The following is a 25,548-nucleotide window of genomic DNA, read 5'->3' as shown; positions in this document are numbered from 1 at the left end:
CATTATCTCTTTGGTCACCTAGGGCTAAGCGCCGTCCTCATCTCACACAAGACTAAGCCTTGTCTTTTCTCGTCCTCGCATATGACTAGGCATCATATCTTTGCATTTCATGGGTTGAAACATCGCCAATTTGTCCAAAGGCATCATAGTCCGAAGGCATCATCCTCATAGCCTAAGGACATCATGTCATGGTCAGAGGATCTCTCGAAATTTCATATCATTATTCAAAGGCGTCATAGTCTAGAGGCACCATCCTCATGGCCCGAGGACACCATTTCATGGCCTGCGAATCCCTTATCATACGCTTCATGGCCCAGCACGTCATGGTCTAAAGACATCATCCTCATTGTCCAAAGACAACCTTCATGGTCCAAAGGGAATTTGCATCACGTTTAGACTTTCACAATAACCCTTGGGCGGCTAAAAGTCAAGGCCGCCAAAACTCTCTCTATTGACCTCCCTAGTGTGAGCACTGATCGGGGTCCATTTGAGACCCTTGTGAACTCTGACACACTAGGATTTGGGGTTCTTTGATCACTTTCTTTGCTGCTGAAACTTTAGTTGTCTCTAGCATGTAGCTTTTCTTCCTGACATTATTTGTATAATGTGCAAACTAAGTTGTGTAAGTGATTTCTGTGTAATTCAATATTTGGGTCATATGGGCAATTTGTCACTGTTTGGTTTGGCTTAAGTTCCTCTATGACTTTTGGGTTGTGCTAATGGGAATAGTCCCCTGTTTGGATCTGGGCATGCTATTTGCGAAGAAGGAGTTTGTTGAAGGCCCAAGCAATATTGGGTATCTCCTTTGGGCCTGAAGTAGGCCTACTATAATTTTTTGTGTAATATTTGTACTTATATTCCTCATCTGGTCAATAATAATTTTGTAATAAATAATTGGGGTGTTAGTGAAATTGGGGAAACAATATATTCCAATGTTTGCATGAAAGGGTAGAAAACATGCCTATAGGATTCGTATGATTTACTTATTATTTTGTCCAACCTGCCATATATGCGATTTGAATTTCCATGTACACTAGTAGAAATCATATCCATTAGGGGAATCACACATTCGCACAACTTGTTTACTATTAAAGCATGAGCTTAAGTACTCTATTTATTCCCATGTCCATTGCTATGTGTCACTAGACAACATGCCTATAGGAAACAAATGCCAATAACCATCCTTCAATTTGCATAATAGCAGCATGTTCATTAGATACCATGCCTATAGGATTATACTAGTTTATGCTCTACTAGTCCTCATCTAGATATCATGTCCATAGGTTCTTAATTAATTCATCAGCTACTGTTTTATCTATCGCTCGCCTAGAAACCATGCCTATAAGGATGAAGTGTTACAGAATCAGTTTTTAACTGCCAACTATTAGAACCTAGCTATAAAATATTGCTACTTGCTTAGAAAGCATGCCAATAGGATCAAAACTAGTAATTCTGAGTATTCTCAATGGTTTGTATTCCCCCTATTGCATACCACATCACAAGTGAGAATTCCACCACGCTCGAAAATATCAAGTCCCGTCACTTCATCAACCAAGGACTGAACATATATAGTCCGATTGGCTTTCCTTTGCTGGAGTTGAATGTTGAACCTCTAAATCATGCACTAAGAAATCCTTCTTTCAAGTCATTCACTGCCTCGACACATAAACAAGCACCCTACCATCACACCAATATTTTGTGATAACAACGCATATACATCATAGCCATCAGCGCACAATCTCGAAACCATAGGGAATACAGATACTGAGCTGGAACAAAAGAACATCCTTCTGCAAGGCGACGATAATAGCCTGACCAAACACGTAAGGAAAAACATCATGCACCATGTCTGCAGTACCAATACAACCCATCGACGCCCAATTGACAACAAGCGCCACATTGCGTAAGATTGAGTAGGAAGGAAATAAAGGCACAAGAATCAATGGAATCAAACCGCACGATAAGGAAATCAAGAAGGGAAGTTCTCCTAGCAGCCATGTAGCCTCTCGAAGATAAGTACAGGCGTCTCTGTATCGATCCACAAGACTCTACTAGACTTGTTCATGACTCGTGAGACCTAAGTGAACCTAACGCTCTGATACCAAGTTATCACGACCCAAAATCCACTATAGGTCGTGATGGCACCTAATGCCGCCGTCAGGCAAGTCAACGGTGATTTACCAATTTAATTGCTCATTTTATTACTTTCGAAATCACAAATTTTAATAAGAAAAGGATATTTACACTTCCAAGTCACGGGAACGTACAACATTTATAATTTATAAAAGAAATGAATGGCGATAATAATGTACGAAACCCTAAGTATCAACTAGTATAACCCTAAAATCCGGTATCACAAGTGCATGAGCATTTTTTAGGGAGTGCAATAATAATACAATATCTTTCCAGAATGTAAATAAGATAGGATAAAATAAATAGTACGATGGAGACTCGGTGGACTACGATGCATAGCCTGGATTACAGCTCACATAAGGTCTCCTCAACAGATGCACCTACGCGCCAAGATGATCACCGGATGAACCTGTTTGATCCTGCACATTTAGTGCAGAAGTACAACATGAGTACGTAAATCAACACATACCTAGTAAGTATCTAGCCTAACCCCGAAGAAGTAGTGACGAGGGGTCTACATCAACACTTACTAGAGGTCCAATAAAATAATATAATAATTCATAACAGATATGAAGTGCACAACGATAGTAGGGTAAATATCTAAATTTCATAATCTTTCAAAATTTTCTTTTAAAGTATAGATTTCTCGATCTTGTATTCTACCTTAACAGCTCAAAAAAATACCAAGTGTCAATATCAAATAAATAAGGAATGCCATAAAAATGTCGGGCATCAGTGGAAGGTTTATCTCGTGAATATTCAGACTACTAGCAATATAACGCACGATTCTGCCGAGGTCGTTCGGCCCGATCCAGAATAATGGGTACACTGTCGAGGGTTGAGCTACATGAACCATAGATATATCTATTATACTGCCGAGGCGTTCGGCCTGCTCCATAAGAAAGGAAGGAAGTTACCGAATTATGAGACGCGTGCTTACAATACGGTACATTAGCACAAAATGAATATAGTCTTTACCATTTCTCAACTAACTCGCCCACAACTCAAAGTGTTAAGCCTCGACCAAGTATACATATATTTATTTCAATATCAAATTCAGTTATAACTTTAATTAATTAAGCCAGCAGAACGAGTTAAAATAATTTAATTATTACATGATAAAGTCCTAAGTCTACCCGGACACAAACATGCTTTAGCTACGTACATACTCTCATCACTTCGTGCGCATGTAATACCCACAACTAGTTGAACATAACAATAAATATCACCTAGGGTAGTTTTTCCCTCACAAGTTTAAACATGAGACTTACCTCACTCCGAAGTTCCATAACCGGCTCCAACACCTCTCTACACTTCAACTCAAAGCCAAACGTCTCGAAACTAGTCAAACAACATAAAATTTAATCAAAATATGCTACGATACTCACAATTAACAATTTATAAAAATTTCCAACTCCCTCGAAAAGTCCATAAAATCAACCCTAGGGACCACGTGCTCGGATTCCGAGAATTTTCGAAGATAAACTTTACCCATGACACCACGAACTCAAATATATAATTTATTCCAAATTCCATGTCCAATTCCGTGGTCAAAATCTAAAAATACCAATTTCTAGGTTTTCTACCAAAATTCCAAATTTCTACAAATTCTCATGCTTAAATCCATATATAAATCATGTATTGCTCTAGTGGTAAGCACCCTCCATTTCCAACCAAGAAGTTGTGAGTTCAAGTCACCCCAAGAGCAAGGTGGGGAGTTCTTGGAGGGAGGGAGCCGATGGTCTATCGGAAACAGCCTCTCTACCCCAGGGTAGAGGTAAGGTCTGCGTACACACTACTCTCCCCAGACTCCACTAGTGAGATTATACTGGATTGTTGTTGTTGTTGTTGTTGTTGTTGTATTTAACTCACAATGTGACGAAATCACTTACCCCATAATAGATGATGAACATGACAATCCACAATTGCTTCAAAATCAGCTCCCATGGATGAAATGAAGTGGAATTAAGCCAAACCATCGATTTAAAAGAACACACTGCCCAACCCGACCTTCGCACCTGCGGCCCATTAGCCGCTTTTGCGGTTCCGCACTTGCGGAAAATCCATCATAGGTGAGGCTCCATTTTAGCCTAACAGTCCCCGCATCTGCGCCCCAAGTAGCGCATTTGCGCTTCCACTTCTACAACCTCAAGCGTTTTTGCTCTCGCGCACCTATGCGTTTATCCCCGCTTCTGCGGCCCAGGCCTTTTGGCCAACCTCCGCTTCTGCGCTGCCCTACTCCGCAGGTGCGGTCTCGCTTTTGCGGCGTCATACCTGTGACCCATTTTCCGCAGGTGTGATTGCACCAGAACTTAGGCCCTTCAGCAATACAACAAAGCTCCAAATTGATTTGTGACTCGTCCGGAACACACCCGAGGCACCCGGGACCCCTTCCGAACTTACCAACAAGTTCTATAACATAACACGGACCTACTCAGGGTCTCAAATCACACCAACCACATCAAAATCACAAATCGACAATCCAAATCCTTCTTTAAACTTTCAAACTTTCCAACTTCGACGAACACGTCTGAACTATACCAATATATTCCGGAATGACGTCATACTTTACGCACAAGTCATAAATCACAATACTAACCTATTCCAAGGCTCGGAATCCTAAACGGACATCGACAACACCAAAGTCCACCTCAAACCAAACTTAGAAATTTCTAAAGCCTTCTAAATGCCAACTTTCCACAATAAGCGCCGAATTACTCCCGGGTGATCCGATACTCAACCCGAATATACGCCCAAGTCCGAAATCATCATACGAACCTATCAGAACCTTCAAATCCCGATTCTAAGGTCTTTTTCTCAAAAGTCAAACCTTAGTCAATTTTTTCAACTTAAAGCTTCAGAAATTAGAATTTTCTTTCCAAACCAACTCCGAACTTCCCGAAGTTCAATTTCGGCCACACGTACAAGTCATAGTACGTGAAGTGAAGCTACTCAAGGCCTCAAACCTCCGAACAACGCGCTAGATTTCAAAACGACCGGTCGAGTCGTTACAATCACCTTAAAATTAAATTTTTATCATAATTTCATTCCATTCTAAGTATTTATTCTTATAGAATCTAAAGATAATATTTCTAAACTTGTCTACTTCCCCAATACGTGATGTTTTGAATTGTTAAACAAAAAATAAAATTTATCTCTATTGTTATCCCTCGGTGACCCAAAAAAAAAAGTGAATGATAAAAACAAAAATGCCTATATTCCTGTTACCGTTGTTTCAGCGGAAAGAAGTTTTTCAAAATTAAAATTGATAAAATTTTACCTAAGATCAACAATGTCTCAAGAGAGGTTAAATGTATTAGCTATATTGTCAATTGAGAAAGACTTATCAGGACAAATTGATTCTAAAAAAATTATTAGTAATAACTTTGCATCTAAAAAAAAACTAGAAAAATAGACTTCATAAAAAAAAAAAAGGTAAGGTCCCTCATAAAGTTTGGCTTTAGGCCACAAAATTTGTCGGGCCGCCCCTGCTATTAGGGAAGTATTTATGCTTTTTTCTCTTTTAATATACAAGATATAAATATAGATATAGTAATGACTTTTGATGAAGTTTAAGTATTCTCATATAATAATTAATTGATTATAGCCTCCTAGATGAAATTAACCTTTTATCTTAAGAATAACTAAACTTGGAAGCTCAAGTTGCATTTCTTGGCGTTAGCCTAAGGATGACCTTTGCAATTACCTTTCTTCTATGTTCTTATGACCTCAAAAGCCCTCCTTAAACCCTCGAAACAACACCTCTCATAAGCCCCAATACCCCAACATTAGCTACATGCATTTCCTCCTCCGTCGAACTCAGCACCACCAGCGTCAACAATGGCGAACACTATTCGACGATGCCCTTTCTCTCAAACACGTCCGAGACCGTGGCCTCGATCACGCTGTCGAAAGAGAAAAGAACCTCAAACCCCTTCTCAACATCAAGAACCTCATCAAATCTGAACCCTCAAAATCCACCCCCTTAAACATTATCACACAATCCAAGGACTCCCTTCAGATCCCAATTCGGCCCGTCGAGTTTATCCGAAAATACCCTTCAATTTTTCAAGAGTTTTTCCCAGCTAGCATTAACATACACCCTCATATCAAGTTAACACCAGAAATTCTCAGTCTTGATTCAGATGAAGAGTTGTTTTATCAAAGTGTGAGTTACAAAGAAGATGTTGCTGATAGGATCTTGAAGCTTTTGATGATAGGTAAAATTAATAAAATTCCATTACATGTTATTGATAAGCTTAAATGGGATTTGGGTTTATGTGATAGTTATGCGAAGACTTTAGTACCAGAATATCCTGATTATTTCCAGGTGAATAATAATGAGTTGGTGTTGGAGTTAGTTTGTTGGAGTCATGAACTTGCTGTTTCCTTTATGCAAAAACAAACAATGAAATGTGAAACTGATCAGGATTTGTTAGTTAATAAGTTTGCTTTGAAGTATTCTAATGGGTTTGAGGTGGATAAGAAGTACAAGAAATGGATTGATGAATGGCAGAAGTTGCCTTATATTTCGCCGTATGAGAATGCAATGCATCTTCCTGCAAAGAGTGATGAGGCTGATAAGCGGGCAGTGGCAATTTTACATGAAATTCTTAATCTTTGTGTTGGGAAGAAGGCGGAGAGAGATAATCTCCTTTTGATAGGAGAGTGTTTGGGACTTCGTTCTAGCTTTAAGAGGGCGTTAATGTTGCATCCCGGCATATTTTACGTGTCGAGTAAGATTGGCACACATACTGTGGTATTGAAGGAGGGATATAAAAGGGGAATGTTGATTCAGAAGAACCCATTGATGGAAATGAGGTATAAGTATGTTCATCTCATGAACAAGGTGACTGAGGATAAAAAACAAAATGATATACAGCGAAAAGGTAGTCATGATCCGAATGAAGGTGATGAAAAGGAACCTCACGATGATATGGAAGAAGAAGAAGAAGAAGAAGACGATGATGAGGATGATGATGATGTGTATAATGACTACAATGATGATGAGACGGACAATGAGGCTAGAGATGTGAAGCATAGCCGAAGATTGAACTCGAGGACAAGAGTTGATGATCAGAAGCTTTCAGCAAGCTCACGGCGGACGTCAAGAAATCGAAACAAAGTTGTGGAAAGAACCTCTAGAAGATCGTCCTGGAGAGCAGAAAATAATGATGATGACATGGACAATGAGGTTAGAGATGTGAAGCCTAGCCGAAGATTAAACTTGGGGACAAGAGTTGATGATAGGAAGCATTCAGCAACTTCGCCGAGGGCATCCTCTGGAAGAAATCGAAACAGAGATGTGGAAAGAACATCAAGAAGATCATCTTGGAGAGCAGAAAATAATAGTGAGCAAGATGCTCCAACAAGATATGAGGACAGAAAGCTTCCAATAAGATCATTGAGGACTTCGTCTGGACGAAGTTCCAATAGGTCCGAAGAAAGAACCTCAAGATCTTCTAGGAGGCCGGAAATTAATGATAATCGATATGCTGACCAAAGATCAAATAACAAGTTAGATCTTCATAGAAACCGGGGAAGATCTGAACAAAGGAGGGCTTCCACACCATGAAAAGTTTTTCTCTCTGCGAAGGCAGTGCAGCAATAGGTTTGCCTTTTGATTGTTTGAGGTTTGTCAGTTGTCACATATGCTGCTATAAGGCTGTAACAACATATTGCAGAATCTTGCCCTATCCAATTTTGATAATTTAAGCAGATTTTCCTTTGTGGTTCTTAATTAAATGATGCATATAGACTTTATTATCATGTATTGGTTGCGTTTTAGCCTGTAATTTATGATGTGTCGCCTGCTGATTTTGCTTGCTCTGCACCCGTGTATGTGAGTTTCCTGTATCTTTGTAGTGGTTTCTCAAGATTGTCTCTGATAAGCGACGTATTTCTTATAATGGTTAGAACACTAAGGTGTCGTTTGGTATGATGGATAAGCAAAAATAATCCTGAGATAAAAATTTATTATCGCCTTATCCCTTATTTGGTTACTAATCCTGGGATAAGTTATCTCGGGATTAAAAATAGTACCTGGATAACTTATGCCTGCCAGAGGGTGGAATAGTAATACCAAGATAAGTTATTCCAGGATAAAGCAGTAAAATTGACAATCCTATTAATACAGTACCAAACAATCAATAAGAAATAATACTAGGATAACTAATCCCAGTATAATTAATCCTAGCATAACTAATCCCATCAATCCAGCATAACTTGTCTTCAAACCAAACGACCCCTAAATGGTTTAAGTCTAGATGTTTAGCATGATTTGGATGTCTGATATATATTAGACACTTTTTCATCTCTCCAATAAATCTGGTGGTCTTTCCCCGTTAAAGTTACCGCTCTTTTGTGAATGTGCCCAATCTGCTTCTGTGTTATGTAGATGTTGCAGGTCTCAATCTTGCAGATATTACATTTTAACCCGCCAAGATTCTACTCTTGTTATGAAGCATATAGTAGAAACAAGCAGGAGTTACCTTTTCTCAAATAGAAGCAAAAAGGGGTCCTTTCTTTTTACTTTGTTGGTGACAAAATCAAAGAATAATAAGGTCTATCTGGAAGCATTGCCATGGAAATGATATTGATATAAAACATACAGCTTATCAATTTCTCTTGAACATAGTATGAGGCAAATTTTAGGTCAAGCATAACTCCTAAGTTTTCCTTGTTGATAACACAATAAGCACTGACCTGCCTTCCAAATGCTGTACAAACGTACATCAGGTCCTTTTTAACTTATTAGTTACTTTTTCTGCTTTTGTTAATTCTCTTTGCATCAATAAAAACCAAAATGTACTTTTCTATACCTTAAAAAAGAATATTGGTTTTCTTAGCTCAATTGGTGTAGGTTGAGGGACTTGTGACTTAGGTCACAGGTAGCCCTGCGCCAATCGATCCAAGTCCAGTATTTAAGTGGAGAAGGGCAGAAGGGCAGGCCATTATCCCCGAGTTTGTTCTAAGGGTTGGCTCCAGACAGATATCGGTTATAAAAGAAAAACGAATATGGTTCTGGTCATGTCTGTTTTCTCTGTCTCAATTACTTTTTTAAATCACTGTGAAGTGTAGGATTGTTGTTTTAGAATGGTGAAGCATTTAAGAAAGGACTGCAAACAATTATTTGCAGCTGAAAGGTATCATCATGATTCTGGTTTAGGCCAGTCATTTGGATAAAAATTCTAGAAATCCTGAAGTACTTGAATGGGTGCACAACTTAGTAAAATGGATTAGTCCTTGGTTGAAAAGGTACTTGGTAGGAAGAATGAGTGAACAACATTCTTTTACCTCTCTTTTCTTGTTCAAACTTCAAAAAAAGAAAAGAAAAAAAAATGAGTGAGTGACAATGATGTAAACATCTATTAAAGTAAAATGGAGATAAGTCAAGGGTTGAATGACAAGTATGCTCAGTTTGTTCTCATGACAAGTATACTGTTCGTCTTCCTGTCTGTATGTTACCAGCAGAGTTTCAGGTAAGAAAAATTGGTGTTTAGTCTGTTGACCTCCTTTTAAATATTGAGCAAATATAGAGCAGGTTTGGAGTTGAATTAGAAGAAATGTATGTAGGAATCCTACAAATGTGGGCTTAACAACTATTACCATCTTCTTCCAAAACAAAAAGCAAAAGAAAATATGGTCTTAACACCATTAATGTAAAACTTGCCGAATTCTTCATTCATGGTCTGTTGTATGAGGAAGTTCATCCTCTCAGTTTGTTTTTTCATTTTCGTGGACCTATTTCCCCTTTGGTTTTATAAATTTCTCTCGCCTGAGTTCCTCCAGTCTATCAAAAGTCCTTTTACAATTTTTTTTTGAGCAGTAAGTAATGGATATATTGATAGAAAAAAAAAAAGGGAAAATCTAGCACTAAGATGGTACTAGTACATTTACATAGTCAGAACCCTTCTATACGGAAAAACAAAAAATAAGGGTTCCTTTGTACATTCCTGTCCCTTTAGTGAGTCGATGAAATCTACCAAGCTATTTTCATCTTTGACATTGTAAAGGTTACACCTAAAAGCCAAAAGCCTTAAGCATCTAAACTTAATCTTCTGTATAGATTCTGCTTTTCCATGTACAATTTTATTAAGCTTATTGGGGGTGATTTTCGTTTTCATATTTAGGGGCGACCTATTCAACTGATGTGATTGGAATTATTTTCTTGCACTACACTACAAACTCATTACTAGAAGGACTGTTTTATGTTTATACTCCTATGAAATTCTGTTGCTATGATGAACTATTCGGTCCATAATTTTTAGCTTTGATATAATTCAGTTGATTGCATGACTCCAATTCATATGAAGGCTTAGTCATTAGATACGGAAAATATTTACGCATTTACATAAGAGTAAAAAACCATTTCTTGATACTAATATTTTTGCATTTGCATAAGACTGAAATGAACCATAACTCCATTATTCTAAGTTTTGGTTCTTTGACCCTTAATCATCTTTATCCTTGCAATGAACCCTCTTAACTTTTGGTATTGTAGTAGCTAGCCGCTTTGTCTTAACATTGATAAAATCTAGCAAATATGATTGTCACTTGTTGTTTAGGGGTTAAACATGCTTATATTTTTTTGGATGATGGGGGTGGCTTTCATCTCTCTCATTCTCTCCTCTTTAATGAAGGCTTTATCAAGCTATTCTCGATGGGTTACTGCTATCACTCTTCTCCGCAAACCCTCTTGTTTTACGCTTGGTGATTTCTTAGATGAACTGTCCAACTGCTCCTAGGCTCAAGCTCCTGTCCACACAAAAGGTTTGCACCATTGCCACAAAAACACGGTCGAAAACTCCAAAGAAAGAAATAGTGAGGATTATTGACTTTGTTTTTGCTTGGTAGTTGTCAGACCAACAATCAAACAAACAAGTAATCTAGTGCATTGTGTGAGTAGGTGATGATTGAGTTACGGTAAAGTCTGGACACATCCTTCTGCGATGTGCAAGGGAACATTGTACTCTTTGTTCTGAGTGAAAGATCTAGAGGATGCATCTCTTTGCTTTGGTGATTTGTACTGGTATCAAATGGTTCTAGTTTGATTTTCATGCGTAGACCAGTTGTTCAGATAACTTGGTTGCAAAAGTATATTCTTAACTAAGAAGCACCCTGAACTTGTTGTCAGTTTTTTCAACCTCTTGATTCTTGACATAGCACCAGTTTATTGTTTTGGTGATTGAAGAACTGTTATTTACCTTTATTACCTTTTGACATGCCTTCTGTTTCTCAAACTTTTGTTTGTCGTTTGTATGTTACAGTTACTCATTTCTGTCAAGTAAATTATCTGAAATTTAAGATGTACTTTTAGTTTATATAGGGATATGTTGTGATTGCTGTGTTTGGAAATGGAGTGTTTGCCATACAAACTTCTCTGCGCAATCTCATTAAAATGTATCATATGGTCGTCTCTTATCAGTTCAATCAATGTTGGATTTGGATGCATAACCTTTCGCATTCCCTTTCTTGATTGGTTGAGCACAAGATGATACTGAATTTTTGGCATGTAATGTGCGATTCATTTCAGTTATAAAAAGTTCGTGGGCTGGGAAAGTAGCTGCTTCTTCACTCTTGTTCAGCCTATTCTAACATAATATAGTCATGAATTTTAGGTTGTAACTTGATCATGAGCGAATCTGGTGATGTTTTCCCGTTGGAAGGCTGGTGGGCGCCTTGCACGAATTGGAAAAATCATGCTTTGTATCTGAAGTTATTTGCAGCCATGAAGCATGGAAAGTGCCGTTCTTCTTTCCAGCACTCTCAGGCTTAGGAATGTATCTGACAAAAAAATAGGGCTCTCTTCACTTGGAAGGTGTTCATCATAATTGTGTCCTCTTTGCTGGCTATCTTATATACCCACATTCAGTGTGGGCAGTGGCGAAGCCAGGAAATTCAACAAAGGTGTTCAACGCCACTAAATTCAATAAGGTTGTTCAAATTTTGAACACCCTTTGCCAGTGGGCTATGCAAGGGTGTTCAAAGTCTATTTTTAATCAATAACAAATAATATTTTATCTTATACGTAGTATAATTTTTCGGCGAAGGTGACCACCCTTGGGCCAACATAGCTTCGCCCCTGAGTGTGGGGTGGTGGTTTATTTTAGCACTCATTTTAAGCTTGTCCTAACCTTCTGACAGCTGAAATGGCTTGCTCTAGTCTCTATGTTTGCTTCAGATTATGAAGCCTTTGGCATCAAGTTTGAGTTTTTTTGTGGACGAAATGCAAATTGAGTGTTGGTTGAAGGAACTACTTATAGATGGAGATATGTAAATACCATCACTAGTCTAACGTAAGCTGGAGATTATGTTCTTTGTGTTTGGTAATTTTGTCAGCAGAAGTTAGCTTTTAGCCATTTCTGTGTGCATATAACTTAGAATAACTTTCTATTTCCTTTTTTTTGGCGAATTAGCACTGCAGTCAGTAATAGCATTGCTATGTTACAAGATCCTTTTGATCAAATGGGTGTGACTTGGCTATATCGTGCAAATTCTTCAAAATACGATAGGATAAGAAAAACAAAATGCATGATCCGTATTTGAATATGTATAAACGTGTACCAGTGTATTCTGGTGTCAATTCAACATAAACTGTAATATGGTGGTATATTCAACGCAGAAATACTGATGCGTGCCCGTGTGCCAGTAACAATTTGCACATGTAACACAAAAACACAGGTTATTTTGCATAAGCTGTTAAAAAGGAATGAGAATGTTTGCTAATATATCTTATATATATACAAAGCATATGTCATTTTCTGAATAGCATTCTGCTAAGCCGTGAAGTAGAAGCATGTAATCTTTCTTTGTTTTATAGTCTATATATATATTCAAATAAATTCCATTGTCATTGGTGAATATTGAATTTCTTCTTTTACTGGACTTCTCCTTTAATTTGCACCAACTTTGGCAATACTCATTACTCACTAAAGATAGTAAGTGGAACTAAAACTGATCTAAACCAGGAGAAAGCAGTGAAAAGAGAATTTAGTGCTGCAAAGTATAAAATAAGGAACAAAGTTATATGCTCTGTTTGTTTGCATCTGTGGAGCTTCTTCAGCCGTACACCTTGAAAGACAGACAACTTTAACTATTTCAGTATACTAACAACTCCGTTCGTCTCTCTTGACACTGTTTGACTAGTACGATAACTTTTGAAACTTGTGATATAAAATAAATCTGAGTTGGGTTGGTTTGATTTTTAGCAAAACCAAACTAACTATGTCAATTGTTCGGTTTTTATCGGTTTTTTGGTCACATGAATATTATTTTAATCATACTTTGTTAGAGTTATAGATAAAGTTTTAATATGTTAATATATGTTTAGTAAAATTGAACAAAATGTCAAACATATGATCTATTAAAATATTCTTAAGGGAGATTTTTTTTAGTAACACATGATAATTATTATTTAGTCTAAAAATAAATTTTCAGTGACGTACATTTTCAAGTTTAACCGAATTTTAATAATTAAACACAAAGTAATATGAAACCTAAATAATGATATGCTCTGTTTAATTAACAATAATCGATAAAATACCATTTCAAATTTGAAAAAGTTATAAGAGTTTAATAGATCTTGACATATGAATATAGAAGGAATTAAGAGATTGGCGTATTTTAATAACACTTGATAAGAAAGTGATGATAATGATAAAATCAAAGATTATTTAAAGAAAATAAAAATAAATGCACTTCATAGTTCTATAAAGTATTATATCCCTTGAGAGGATCATTGATGCTTCTAGATATTTGTCTAAATAAAATCCTATATAATTTTTTTTTTAAAATATAAAAATTATAAATTTATATACCGGCTTGGTTCGTGTTTTTCTTACTCGTTAGTGAACCAAACCAAATCAGACCTAGTTGGTTCTTTTTATCGATTTTGGTTTAGTTTTTCGGTTTGATGCGATTTTTAAGTTAGCTAGGTTTGACCACCAATGTGGCTATATCTCATTAAGGAAAGTGCGCCAAATAAGTTTAGAAAAACAGGAGAGTACTATTTTGCTTTTTGATAAATTTAGGGCCGCTTAGCTTACATGCATTAATAAAAAGTATCTCAATATAAAATATCGTACAATTAATACACGGTTTGGTTACGTAGAAGAAATGCGATGTCTGGTTTGTTTCATTAAATTTCACAATACTAATATATACATCAGTTAGGCGAAAATTTGTTTATTATTTTATGCAGAATAGATACGTGGAATATAAGCCCCAGGTCTTTGTCCTTGCAACTTGCGTTGATGAAAAATAAGTAGTTTAGTCCGTTTATTATATGTAACTGTTGGACAATTTGACTCGTGCTAAATTAACATGTTACATGTGGGCATAGGGGAACTAAACGTAACAGGTCCTCTCCAGCCGTTATATTTGTTGTTGGAGGGTTTAGATCGTGGAATAAAGTGGATAGGGGTTTTATGTGGGAGAAACCGATAATTATGGAAAATATTTACCTATATCTTATGTTTGCGTGTGTTTATTCGAAAAACGAATAGAGTTCGAATTTGTACGTAGTTCTAAGGGTACGTGGTATAACTTGACACAAATAGTAAAAGTAAGTAGAAATATCGAATATTGACCGTAAAGAATAAAATACCAACCAAGTTGAATGGAGAATGATTTATGGATAAGTTAGATGAATCAATATATAAAGCTCAAAAGGATAATCTCCCAAAATGAGAGTGTCTCAATAGTATTTGAGTTATATTGTATGAATGCCTTGATGATCCCCACCCTTACAGAAATAATAGACATCCTTCTTATAGTGGAGGGATCATACTTTGGATATAATTAAAAATACATAGTGGGGAACCCATGATAGATTATCTTTTCCCTGATTCCCGCCGAAATTCTCTCTCTTAGTGCGGTTGTAACGGCTCTTGTCCCTTGGCTCGATCTTGATCAGACTAGATATTGATTTGAGCTCGTTAATGACTCGGACTCGGTATTGGTCTGTCTCTGGCTCTTAAGCTCGATAACTCCGCTTCACATTATAGCTCGATATTGGCTCGAACTCAACAATGGCTTCGAGCTCGGAACTCGAGTGGTTCCTAAAACATGAGCTCGGTGACCTGGATTCAGATCTCATCATGATATTACGAAGACGCTCCTCGACCCACTATGTTCCAATCTTGACTAATCATACGAAGGTCGAAACCAGTTTGGTCGTATACAGATAGTCCCCTCGTTTCTCGGGAAGAATAAGACGAGAAACGACATGATTTTTCAACGGCTTGACTAGATATATACTGACGTTTGCATCGAGCCCGACCATGACGTACGTGATAGATGTCCCGTCGGTTCAGTTACCAAAGTATTAAATACGTGTCAGACGACGGTCGGCCACTGCTGATATTGAACCGCCATTGCCCAATCTATGAATAGCCTCTCTCTTCACTATTTTTCGCTTTCAGATCTTCAAATCTTCTAAGTTCCCTTTTGCATCTTCTGAGTTTTTCGTCTTCAAATTTGTGATTTTCACTTCAAATTCCTTCTCTAAACACCAAATACTTCTGATCTTCGTCCACAGAATTATAGATGGCAAAAACGTCTAAAACCATTCCGCAAAAGAGGCCGCTTCTTGATCTCGACCCGCCGGTGGCGAAGATGAGGAGGAGCCTCGCCCTGAGGAATTCGTTCCGGTGAGGTGTTCAACTGTAAGTGATTTTAAAATTGAAAAGCCTTCTCTAGTACCGGGTCGATGTGAGCCGATGTCGAGGTACCAGTGTTCGATTACCGAGAAAGTTCTCGAGAAAGTCATACAAGAATACAATTGGGATAATAAGCTCGTAGTAGTCCCATCGCCTGACAAATCAATTACTACCCACATGGAAGGGTTCTTAAGTGTTTACACTTATCCTTTCACATTGGGTCCTCTAGACCCCGTCATCGTCGCCTTTTGCAAGAGGTACGATGTGACCCTTGTCCAAATCCATCCTTCCTTTAGGAGGATAGTGATTCTTCTCCGATTTTTCTCGAGCAAGATCGAGGGGCATATCTTCACCCTCGATCACCTTATGCGCCTTTAGAGTCCTCGTCTTTACCAATGAGGGTTAATCAAGCTTGCTCGCCGAGCAACCAAAGCGCCATTCTCGAGTATTGATGAAACTCGTGATCGGGGTTGGATGGGCCGTTTTGTCCGAATCAAAACCTCGGACCTGATCCATGCCGACGATTTGCCGTTTCCTAAGAAATGGAATACGAACCGTGAGTAAACGTTTCCCTTTGTTCGTTTTAATTTTGTGACTGCCTTTCAATTTGTTGATGCATTTTTCTTTTCTTGTCACAGTCGTAGCTCAGATACCGGAACCGATTCTGGATCTTAAACGATGGGTTAAAGGTCTGATGCTGCAGAGACCGTACTCCGAGCGTGCTTGGGTCAAATTATCAAAGGGTCGATTGGAGGCCCGTAGTTGTAACACCCCAAAATTTTTTGAAGAACTTAAGGGTAAAGCCCAGTAAAATTTTCAAAGAAAATAATGTTTCATGGTGCCGGACTAGGATTACGTGTTTGAGGATTGTAGAAACGGCTCGAACCTTTTGGGTTGAACAATGCACGGAAAAGTAAAGGAAAATATTGGGCGAAAAAGTGCATTTCTGCGGTCCATTATGCGACCGCAGAATCACTCTGCGGACCGCATAATGGTCGTATAGTGAGGCAGTTGATTGGGTCAGTTGAAGCAATTATGTGGTTGACTATGCGATCGTATAACTGTTATGCGGTGTACTATGCGACCGCAGAATAGTTATGCGGACCGCAGACTCAGGCATATTTTTGGTCATTTTGGACACCGATTATGCAACCGATATGCGGTTCGCATAACTATTATGCGGTCGCATATGCGACCGCAGAACTTGTTCCGGAGCTCCATTTTTGGATTTTTAAAATCCGACCCTATTTCGTTAAATACACTCTTTGGATCATTTTTGAGCTATAATCTGATATTTTAGAGTGAGAGAGGGTGCCCTAGAGTGAGATGGTGTTCTCCAATATTTGTTCTTCAATTCTTGCTCAAGTTTTGGAAGATTAAGAAGGCAAGCTCACTAGGTCTTCATCCTAGAGGTAAGACTCTACACTCTAACCCTAATTTCGAAATCATCTGAACATGGGTAATTACCAAGATAATTTTTGGGCATGAGAGTTGATTATTTTACATGCATGTGTTATCAAAGGGTGTAGAAAGATTGTTGAGCTAAAAATGATAAAGATTGGGTTGTGGGATGATGAAATCCTTCATAAAAGGACCTTGAACCTTAATTCACACTTAGTGTTTGATAAAATGCTCAAATGAGCTGAGACCGTGAATATCTTACTAATTATGGTTCAATTTTGTTATGTCTCAAATAGATTGGGATTGATAGAATTTCCGGAACGTTGTAGTAATTTAAGGAAAGCTCAATTTAGGTATGTTGGCTAAACTTTCTCTCTTGGAATTGAATTCCATAATGTTTCCATGAGTTTCAAAGTATGGGTTGCGTATTAATATGTGGTGGCTTGAATCGTATTTCAAATGAAAGCTAGTATGCCAAATTGTGTGAGAAAATCTCAATATTCTTAAGACTCGTAATTGCTCATATATGTACCTAAAGTCTTGATTGGGAATGTCTTATTGTTGATAACCTATAAAGATGGTTGGAAGTGAAATCAGTAAATTGGGAATATAAAGTGTGGCCAACGTGCCAATAGTGAAAGTTATACTTGTAACCAATGGTGTCAATGAAATAAAATAATGTGAGAAAGATTATGAAATGAGCTTTGACTCAACTATTCCAAAATTGACTTCGACAATATAATCAGCTAAAAGTTTATGAACTCAAGTGATGCCCATATGTGGCTGTTTTAGCTAATGCTATGCTTTGTAAGTAATTTTTAATGTGTTTTGAATTCTTACATATTCGTGAGTGAAAATTGTGTATGATTTTAACTTGTACTTCGATTGCCAATCATTTTACTCCATTTATTGGAAAGAAATCGATTGTGTTTAAAGCCTGCAGTACTAATGAATTTAAAGTTGTGATTTCCGGAATATTCTACTTGTTGATAATTATAATGATGATCTATGAAAGGGAAGAAATGAAAGTGTGGAATATGAAATACGGCCATTGCGCTATGAATAAAGAATCATATGTATGGCCAAGAGAGCCAATGAAATAATAATGTTGTAAGTGGTTGAAAGTACGTATTAGGTGATATGTGGTGTGAAAGGTTATGAGATGTACGTATTTGTACTTTTGTTTCCAATGTGTTTTGAAACCCTATGGACGGTCTATGAAACGCATAGGTATATTGTGTTATGAAACCCTATGGATGTTCTATGAAACGCATAGGTATATTGTGACGCATAGGTATATTGTGTTATGAAACCCTATGGACGGTCTATGAAACGCATAGGTATATTGTGTTATGAAATCATGTAGACGGTCTATGAAACGCATGGGTACATTGTGTTATGAAATCCTGTGGACGGTCTATGAAACGCATAGGTACATTGTGTTATGAAATCCTATGGACGGTCTATGAACGCATAGGTACATTATGATATGAAATCCTGTGGACGGTCTATGAAACGCATAGGTACATTGTGTTATGAAATCTTGTGGACGGTCTATGAACGCATAGGTACATTGTGATATGAAATCCTGTGGAAGGTCTATGAATGGATAGGTACATTGTGTTATGAAATCCATTGTGATATGAAATCCTATGGACGGTCTATGAAATGCATAGATGTATTGTGTATAAGAGGTATAGATGTACGGTACGAATAAACACTATGGACGGCCTATGAAACACATAAGTGTTTAATATGATATGTGAACACTAAGGACGGTCTAATGAGACACATTATTAATGCAGACAATAGGTGCCCCCTTTTTGTTGTACTTGTTTGTACAGGTTGTTTCAATTACATTATATTATGTGTTCCACGTATAGATCATATGGGCATTCTATTTTGAAAGAGGATTTCTAGCTATACATACTAGTGCTATTCGATAGTACTAACGTCCCTTTTGCCGGGGGCGCTGCATCTTTAATGGATGCAGGTGGTTCTACAACAGGTGGCATTGATCAGTGATAGCAGTACACTCCTTTCAGCCGATTTGGTGAGCCCCATTTCATTTCGGGGTCATGTATCTTTTGTTTCTCATGTACTTTGTGGTTGAGGTATAGCCAGGGCCTTGTTGCCGGCATTTCCATAATACTCTTCAGTTGTACTTAGAGGCTCCGTAGACAAGTTATGGGTGGTATTTGATGTTAGGAATTGGATTAGAACTGTTGGTATTTGGCAACATGTTTTTCATTAAATCTATAAACTCGTACTATTTTGGAAATATTGAATGATGCTGTTAATGGGAATGAAATGGAAGCGGTTAATGAAATCTCTTCAGTATTTGATTAATGGAGTACATCTCCTCTTTATTCACGAATGAATTTGGGTAGAATAAAATCTAACAGGCTTGCTCAGTCGGGTTCACTCGGTTGAGCGCCGGTCATGCTCCTCGGTTTTGGGGCGTGACAGTAATCATGGTAAGTTTTTTTCTAGATTTGTCTGTTATTTGTTCTTCTTTATTTGCTTATTCTTTTTTTTTGTAGGACTCGGGAAGGATGTAGCCATGAGGCCCCCATTTGGTGATGAAGAGGTTCCTGCCCCGAAGCACGTTAAAGAAAGAAAGAGAAAAGATGTACTAAGCTCCCCGAGCTTGGAAAAGAAAAAACCGGCTAAGAGATCTCGCAAGCCAAAGGGGGGATCCGGTGTCATGCTTTCAGAAGTGATCCGCCAATTAAGGGACGCGCCCGAAGAAGGATAAGGGGATTTAGCCTGTGTACGGGCTAATGTTGTTATTAAACAGTCTTCCGAATTGGCGGAAGCAAATCAGGGAATCCTGGCCATAAACCCAGAACAAGAAGATGCCGAGATTATCCCTTCTCGAGCTAAGATGATTGAATGGGAGACCGATGGTAGGACTTCTCGGGCATTAGAAGATATTTCGAGGGATGAGCTCGGGATAGTTGGTATTAATGGATCCCCTCAGATTTCAGATGCCATGATTCGAGAGACCAGCATGTTGGAAGGTCGGTCCTACGAGGGCATTCATGAGTCGATCGATATCCACAGTTTTCTGGATGGGCTCGAGTCAGCTGCCTCGGAGGAGGTTACCGATTTTGGCAAAATTCTAATACAAAATAAAGCATCATAGTCGGGTCCTACCGAGCCTTCATCGATTCACAAACTGGTTAACCGATTCCCAGCCTCGAGTGTCGATCCCGATCGTATGCGAAAAATAGTGCTCTCCGTGCTTGAGGATACCCGAATATTTTCTCCCCCCATGGGGATTGCCAGTTACCTTCGTTCCTTGGTGACCGAAGAGGATCAATCAGTGATGAATGTGGTGGGGCCCGCTTGTCTTTTCAACGAGGCCCAACATGCTTTGAACCAGGTAACTCTGATGGTATCTTTGCTGTTTCTTTTATACTTAGAATTGTAGGTAATTCTAATGTTTCTCCTTCTGTTTGTAGGCTTCGGTGTTGCATCACGAGCCCTTCCTCCGAATCCGAGAGGAGAACGATGCTGAGGTTTGGAGCCTCACTGAGAAAAGTGACTCTTACAAGCTCCTTAGTGAAAAACTTCGAGCAGATTTGATAGCAGCTCGGGAAGTGCACAAGGAGATGGATGAGCAGGTATTCCGAATTTTCCATGATAGAGAAGATGAAAAGGACATAACCACTAACGATCCGATTCTGTAGGTTCGGCAGAGGATCGAGCAGATCAGATGGCTTAACTCATAGGTAGATGGGCTACTGGTCGAGGCAGAAGAATTTAAAAAGAGTATGGATATCCTTGCCTCGAAAAAGGAAGTCATTCAAGCTCAGTTGGAGTTGTCTCATGCCCAACTTTGATCTGCAAAAGAAAATGCCTCGGGGCTAATCGATAAGATGAAAGAGCTTCAGCATCGGTTGGATTTGGCCATTTCTGATAAAGTAGGCTTGGCTAATGAACTTGAAGTGGCCAGACATGAGGTGATCGAGGCCAATAAAAGAGTCGATGCTAATGTGGCTCAGTTCAGGATCTATGTTGAGGTTAACCAAGCTAAAGCCAAAAGTACGGTCGAACATGCTAAATGGCAAGCTCGGAGAGAAGCTCTCGAGGAGGTTAGTGCTCAGGGCTTCGATGTTAGGGCCGAGATTGAAGTTTCCAGGGCGGAAGAGAACAAGGCTTGAAGGCTGGCCTTTCTTGAGGAAGACTCCGATAACTCGACTGAGTCTGAAGGTGAGGAAGAGGCCGAGGATACGGCCTCTGAGGAGGATCAAGCCATTTAGGACCTTAGGTAGTTGTTGCCTCCGAGGCTATTTTCGGTTTTTTGCAAAGAACTTCCGAGTTGCCTTTGTACAAGGTTTGCATATATATAAAACTTTCTTCCTTTGCAGTAAAATGGCCTTTTAAGCTAAATAATTCGAACTTTAAATTACTGTTGCCTTCGGACTTTGTGGGTAGTCCCTTTCGTTTATCGGGTACGAATTGAGGTAGCCTTCAGGCTTAAATGGTTGAATGAATGTTTGTTTGAACTCGAAATAATGAGTAGCCCTTAGGCTTAGTAGTCGAGTGAGTGATTTCTCGAACTCGAAGTAAGAGTAGCCCCTAGACTTAACAGTCGAGTGAGTGATTGCTAGAACTCGAAGTAATGTAGCCCGTAGGCTTTATGGTCGAGTGAGTGCTTGCTCGAACTCAAAGTAATGTAGCCCGTAGGCTTAGTAGTCGAGTGAGTGATTGCTCGAACTCGAAGTAATATAGCCCGTAGTCTTAGTAGTCGAGTGAGTGATTGCTCGAACTCGAAGTAATGTAGCCCGTAGGCTTTATGGTCGAGTGAGTGCTTGCTCAAACTCGAAGTAATGTAGCCCGTAGGCTTAGTAGTCGAGTGAGTGATTGCTCAAACTCGAATTAATGTAGCCCATAGGCTTTATGGTCGAGTGAGTGCTTGCTCGAACTCGAATTAATGTAGCCCGTAGGCTTAGTAGTCGAGTGAGTGATTTCTTGAACTCGAAGTAATGTAGCCTGTAGGCTTTATGGTCGAGTGAGTACTTGCTCGAACTCAAAGTAATGTAGCCCGTAGGCTTAGTAGTCGAGTGAGTGATTGCTCGAACTCGAAGTAATGTAGCCCGTAGACTTAGTAGTCGAGTGAGTGATTGCTCGAACTCGAAGTAATGTAGCCCGTAGGCTTAGTAGTCGAGTGAGTGATTGCTCAAACTCGAAGTAATGTAGCCTGTAGGATTAGTAGTCGAGTGAGTGATTGATCGAACTTAAAGTAATATAGCCCGTAGGCTTATGTGGGGCTTGATCTCGTTGATTTTTCGGTTGGCAATCTCCGATTTACGTGGTAATTGTCGGCCCTCAAGCGTGTTTGCATAATAGATCACAAAATAGAGGATGGATTATGAGATATAAGATATCAGCAAAGAAGAAATTTCTCTTTATGTCATTATACATGTGTTCAGGTTTTGTACCAGGGGTCGAGAAAACTACACGAGCTTGGTTCGTTTTGACCATTTGGCTCGTTATAATTTTTCCTATCGAAACCCTGTTATTGTGAAGTAACTTCCTTGCCTTGAACTTGATAATCAAACTTGATATATTTGAGGATAATGCCCCTCCCCCCCAGTATTCGAGGTTGATTGTAAAGAGGCCTCGAATACTGTTGAATTGTTCTAAGTTAACACGATCAATGGTTGCCTCATTAAAAACCTTGCCGAAAAACCCATTTGGGACAAAACCGGTCCAAGGGAAAAAGAGTGCAACGCATGCTTTCAGGCCTAAAGGCTCCGAGTTGAGTGTTCCATACTTGTTTTTGATCGAACACCTGCAAGGGTTAATTTAGAAATATAAATGAACATAGGAGGGTTGTACCTTAACAATAGTATCGTTTTAGGTGCGACACGTTCCAATTGCTTGGTAGTTGTTTGTCGTTTATTACACCGAGCTTGTAGGATCCTTTTCCGACAATTTCGAGAACCTGATACGGTCCTTCCCATTTTGGACCCAGTTTTCCTTTATTTGAAATTCGGGTGTTGAGGGTGACTTTCTTTAGCACTAAGTCCCCGATTTTAAAATATCGAAGATTGGTTCTTCGATTATAATACCTTTCAATCTGCTGTTTTGGGCGGCTTATTGGACGAGAGTTGCTTCTTGTTTTTCGTCCAATAATTCTTGGCTCGTCTTCATCGTCTCGTTATTTGATTCATTTGTTGCATATCGAAATCTGATGCTGGGTTCTCCGACCTCAACCAGGATAAGAGCTTCTGTGCCATAAACCAACAAGAATTGTGTCGCTCCGATACTCGATTTCAATGTTGTGCGGTATGCACATAGGACTTCGGGTAGTATTTCTCTCCATTTTCCTTTAGCGTTGGTTAATCTTTTCTTAAGATTTTTGATGATGGTTTTGTTGGTCGATTCGGATTTTCCGTTCCCGCTGGGATGATAAGGTGTCGATAGGATCCTTTTGATTTTGTAGTCTTCGAGAAATTTGGTTACTTTGCTTCCGATGAATTATTTTCCATTATCACAATCTCGGATGACATCCTGAACCGACATATGATGTGGTCCCAAATGAATTCTATCACCTTCTTTTCTCTGACTTTCTTGAAAGCTTGTGCTTCAATCCATTTAGAGAAATAATCAGTCATAAACAAAATAAACTGAGCCTTACCTGGGGCCGATGGGAGGGGGCCAACGATGTCCATTCCCCATTTCATGAAAGGCCAAGGAGATAGGACCAAGTGGAGAAGTTTCCCGGGTTGATGAATCATGGGCACATGTCTTTGGCATTTGTCGCATTTTCGAACGAACTCCCTGGCATCTTTGTCCATATCGATCCAATAATATCATGCTCTGATTATTTTGTGGACTAATGAATAGTCACCGGAATGATTCCCACAAGTGCCCTCGTGAATCTCATGTAGTATGTAGTCGATATCTCCCGGTCCCAAACATATTGCCAGTGGACCATAAAACATCCTTCTAAATTACGTTCCATTATTGGATAAGGTGAACCGTGCGTCTTTTGTGCATAGAGCTCTCGATTCCTTTGGATTTGATGGAAGTTTTCTGTTCATGAAGTATTCTATATATTTGTTTCTCCAATCCCAGGTTAGACTCGTGGAGTTTATCTCGGCATTACCTTCTTCGATTACCGATTTCATCAGTTGTACGACAATCCCCGAGTTGAGTTCGTCATCCTCGACCGAAGAACCTTAGTTCGCAAGAGCGTCGACCTCACTGTTCTATTCTCGAAGCACATGTCGCAAAGTCCATTCCTTAAATCGATGTAGAGTCATTTGTAATTTATCCAAGTACCTCTACATTTGATCTTCTCGGACTTCGAACGTCCCGTTGACTTGATTTACCACGATGAGGGAATCACATTTAGCCTCCACGACCTCGGCTCCCAAGCTTTTAGCTAGTTCGAGACCTGCAATCACGGCCTTATATTCGGCCTTATTATTAGTTAATTTTGTAGTTTTAATAGACTGTCTAACTACATTACATGTGGGCGATTTTAGTACGATGCCCAGTCCGGACCCCTTTGTGTTCGAGGCTCCATCCGTAAAGAGGGTCTATATTCCCGAAGAGGTATTCGATTTTATCAGTAATTCCTTTTCTATTTCGGGTACCAAGGTCGACGTAAAGTCAGCCATGAAGTCTGCTAAGATCTGAGATTTGATAGCGGTTCGAGGTCGATACTGGATGTCGTACCCGCCGATCTTTATGGCCCATTTAGCCAATCGACCTGAAAGCTCAGGCTTGTGTAAAATATTTCGTAGAGGATAAGTTGTCACAACATGTATTGGATGGCACTGGAAATATGGTTTTAGTTTCCTAGAGGCACTTATTAAAGCAAACGCTAAATTTTCTAAGTGTGGATATCTAGTTTCGGCCTCACCTAAAGTTCGACTGATATAATAAATAGGAAATGGCGTACCTCGTTCTTCTTGAACTAGGACTCTACTTAACTCTATCTCCGAAACAGCTAGATACAAGTAGAGCTATTCGTCTGCCTTCGGGGTATGAAGCAATGGAGGGATCGATAAATACCGTTTTAGCTCTTCCAAAGCCTGCTGACATTCTGGAGTCCATGCAAAATTGTTTTTCTTTTTAAGCAGAGAGAAAAATCGGTGGCTCCTATCCGAGGATCTCGAAATGAATCATCCCAGGGTGGATATCCATCCCGTTAGCCTTTGCACGGCCTTTACATTATCTACCACTGTGATGTCCTCGAATGCTTTGATTTTATCGGGGTTAATCTCGATTCCTCGATTGGACACCATGAAGCTGAGAAACTTGCCCGAGCCAACCCCGAAAGCACATTTTTCGGGATTGAGCTTCATATTGTACTCCCTTAGTATGTCAA

The 25,548-nt window shown here is 39.0% G+C and overlaps 1 protein-coding gene across 1 annotated transcript; it reads left to right on the top strand.

Moving 5' to 3' along the window:
- Positions 1 to 5,798: 5,798 nt before the first annotated feature.
- LOC104089869 (protein WHAT'S THIS FACTOR 9, mitochondrial) lies at positions 5,799 to 7,962 on the top strand. The gene has a single exon (XM_009594874.4). The coding sequence runs from the start codon at positions 5,930 to 5,932 to the stop codon at positions 7,706 to 7,708; it is 1,779 nt and encodes a 592-aa protein (XP_009593169.1). The 5' UTR covers positions 5,799 to 5,929; the 3' UTR covers positions 7,709 to 7,962.
- Positions 7,963 to 25,548: the final 17,586 nt, after the last annotated feature.

The sequence above is a fragment of the Nicotiana tomentosiformis genome, chromosome 4 (assembly GCF_000390325.3).
Source record: "Nicotiana tomentosiformis chromosome 4, ASM39032v3, whole genome shotgun sequence".
In the NCBI taxonomy this organism is placed as follows: domain Eukaryota; kingdom Viridiplantae; phylum Streptophyta; class Magnoliopsida; order Solanales; family Solanaceae; genus Nicotiana; species Nicotiana tomentosiformis.
This window is presented reverse-complemented; position numbering and strand designations above follow the sequence as displayed.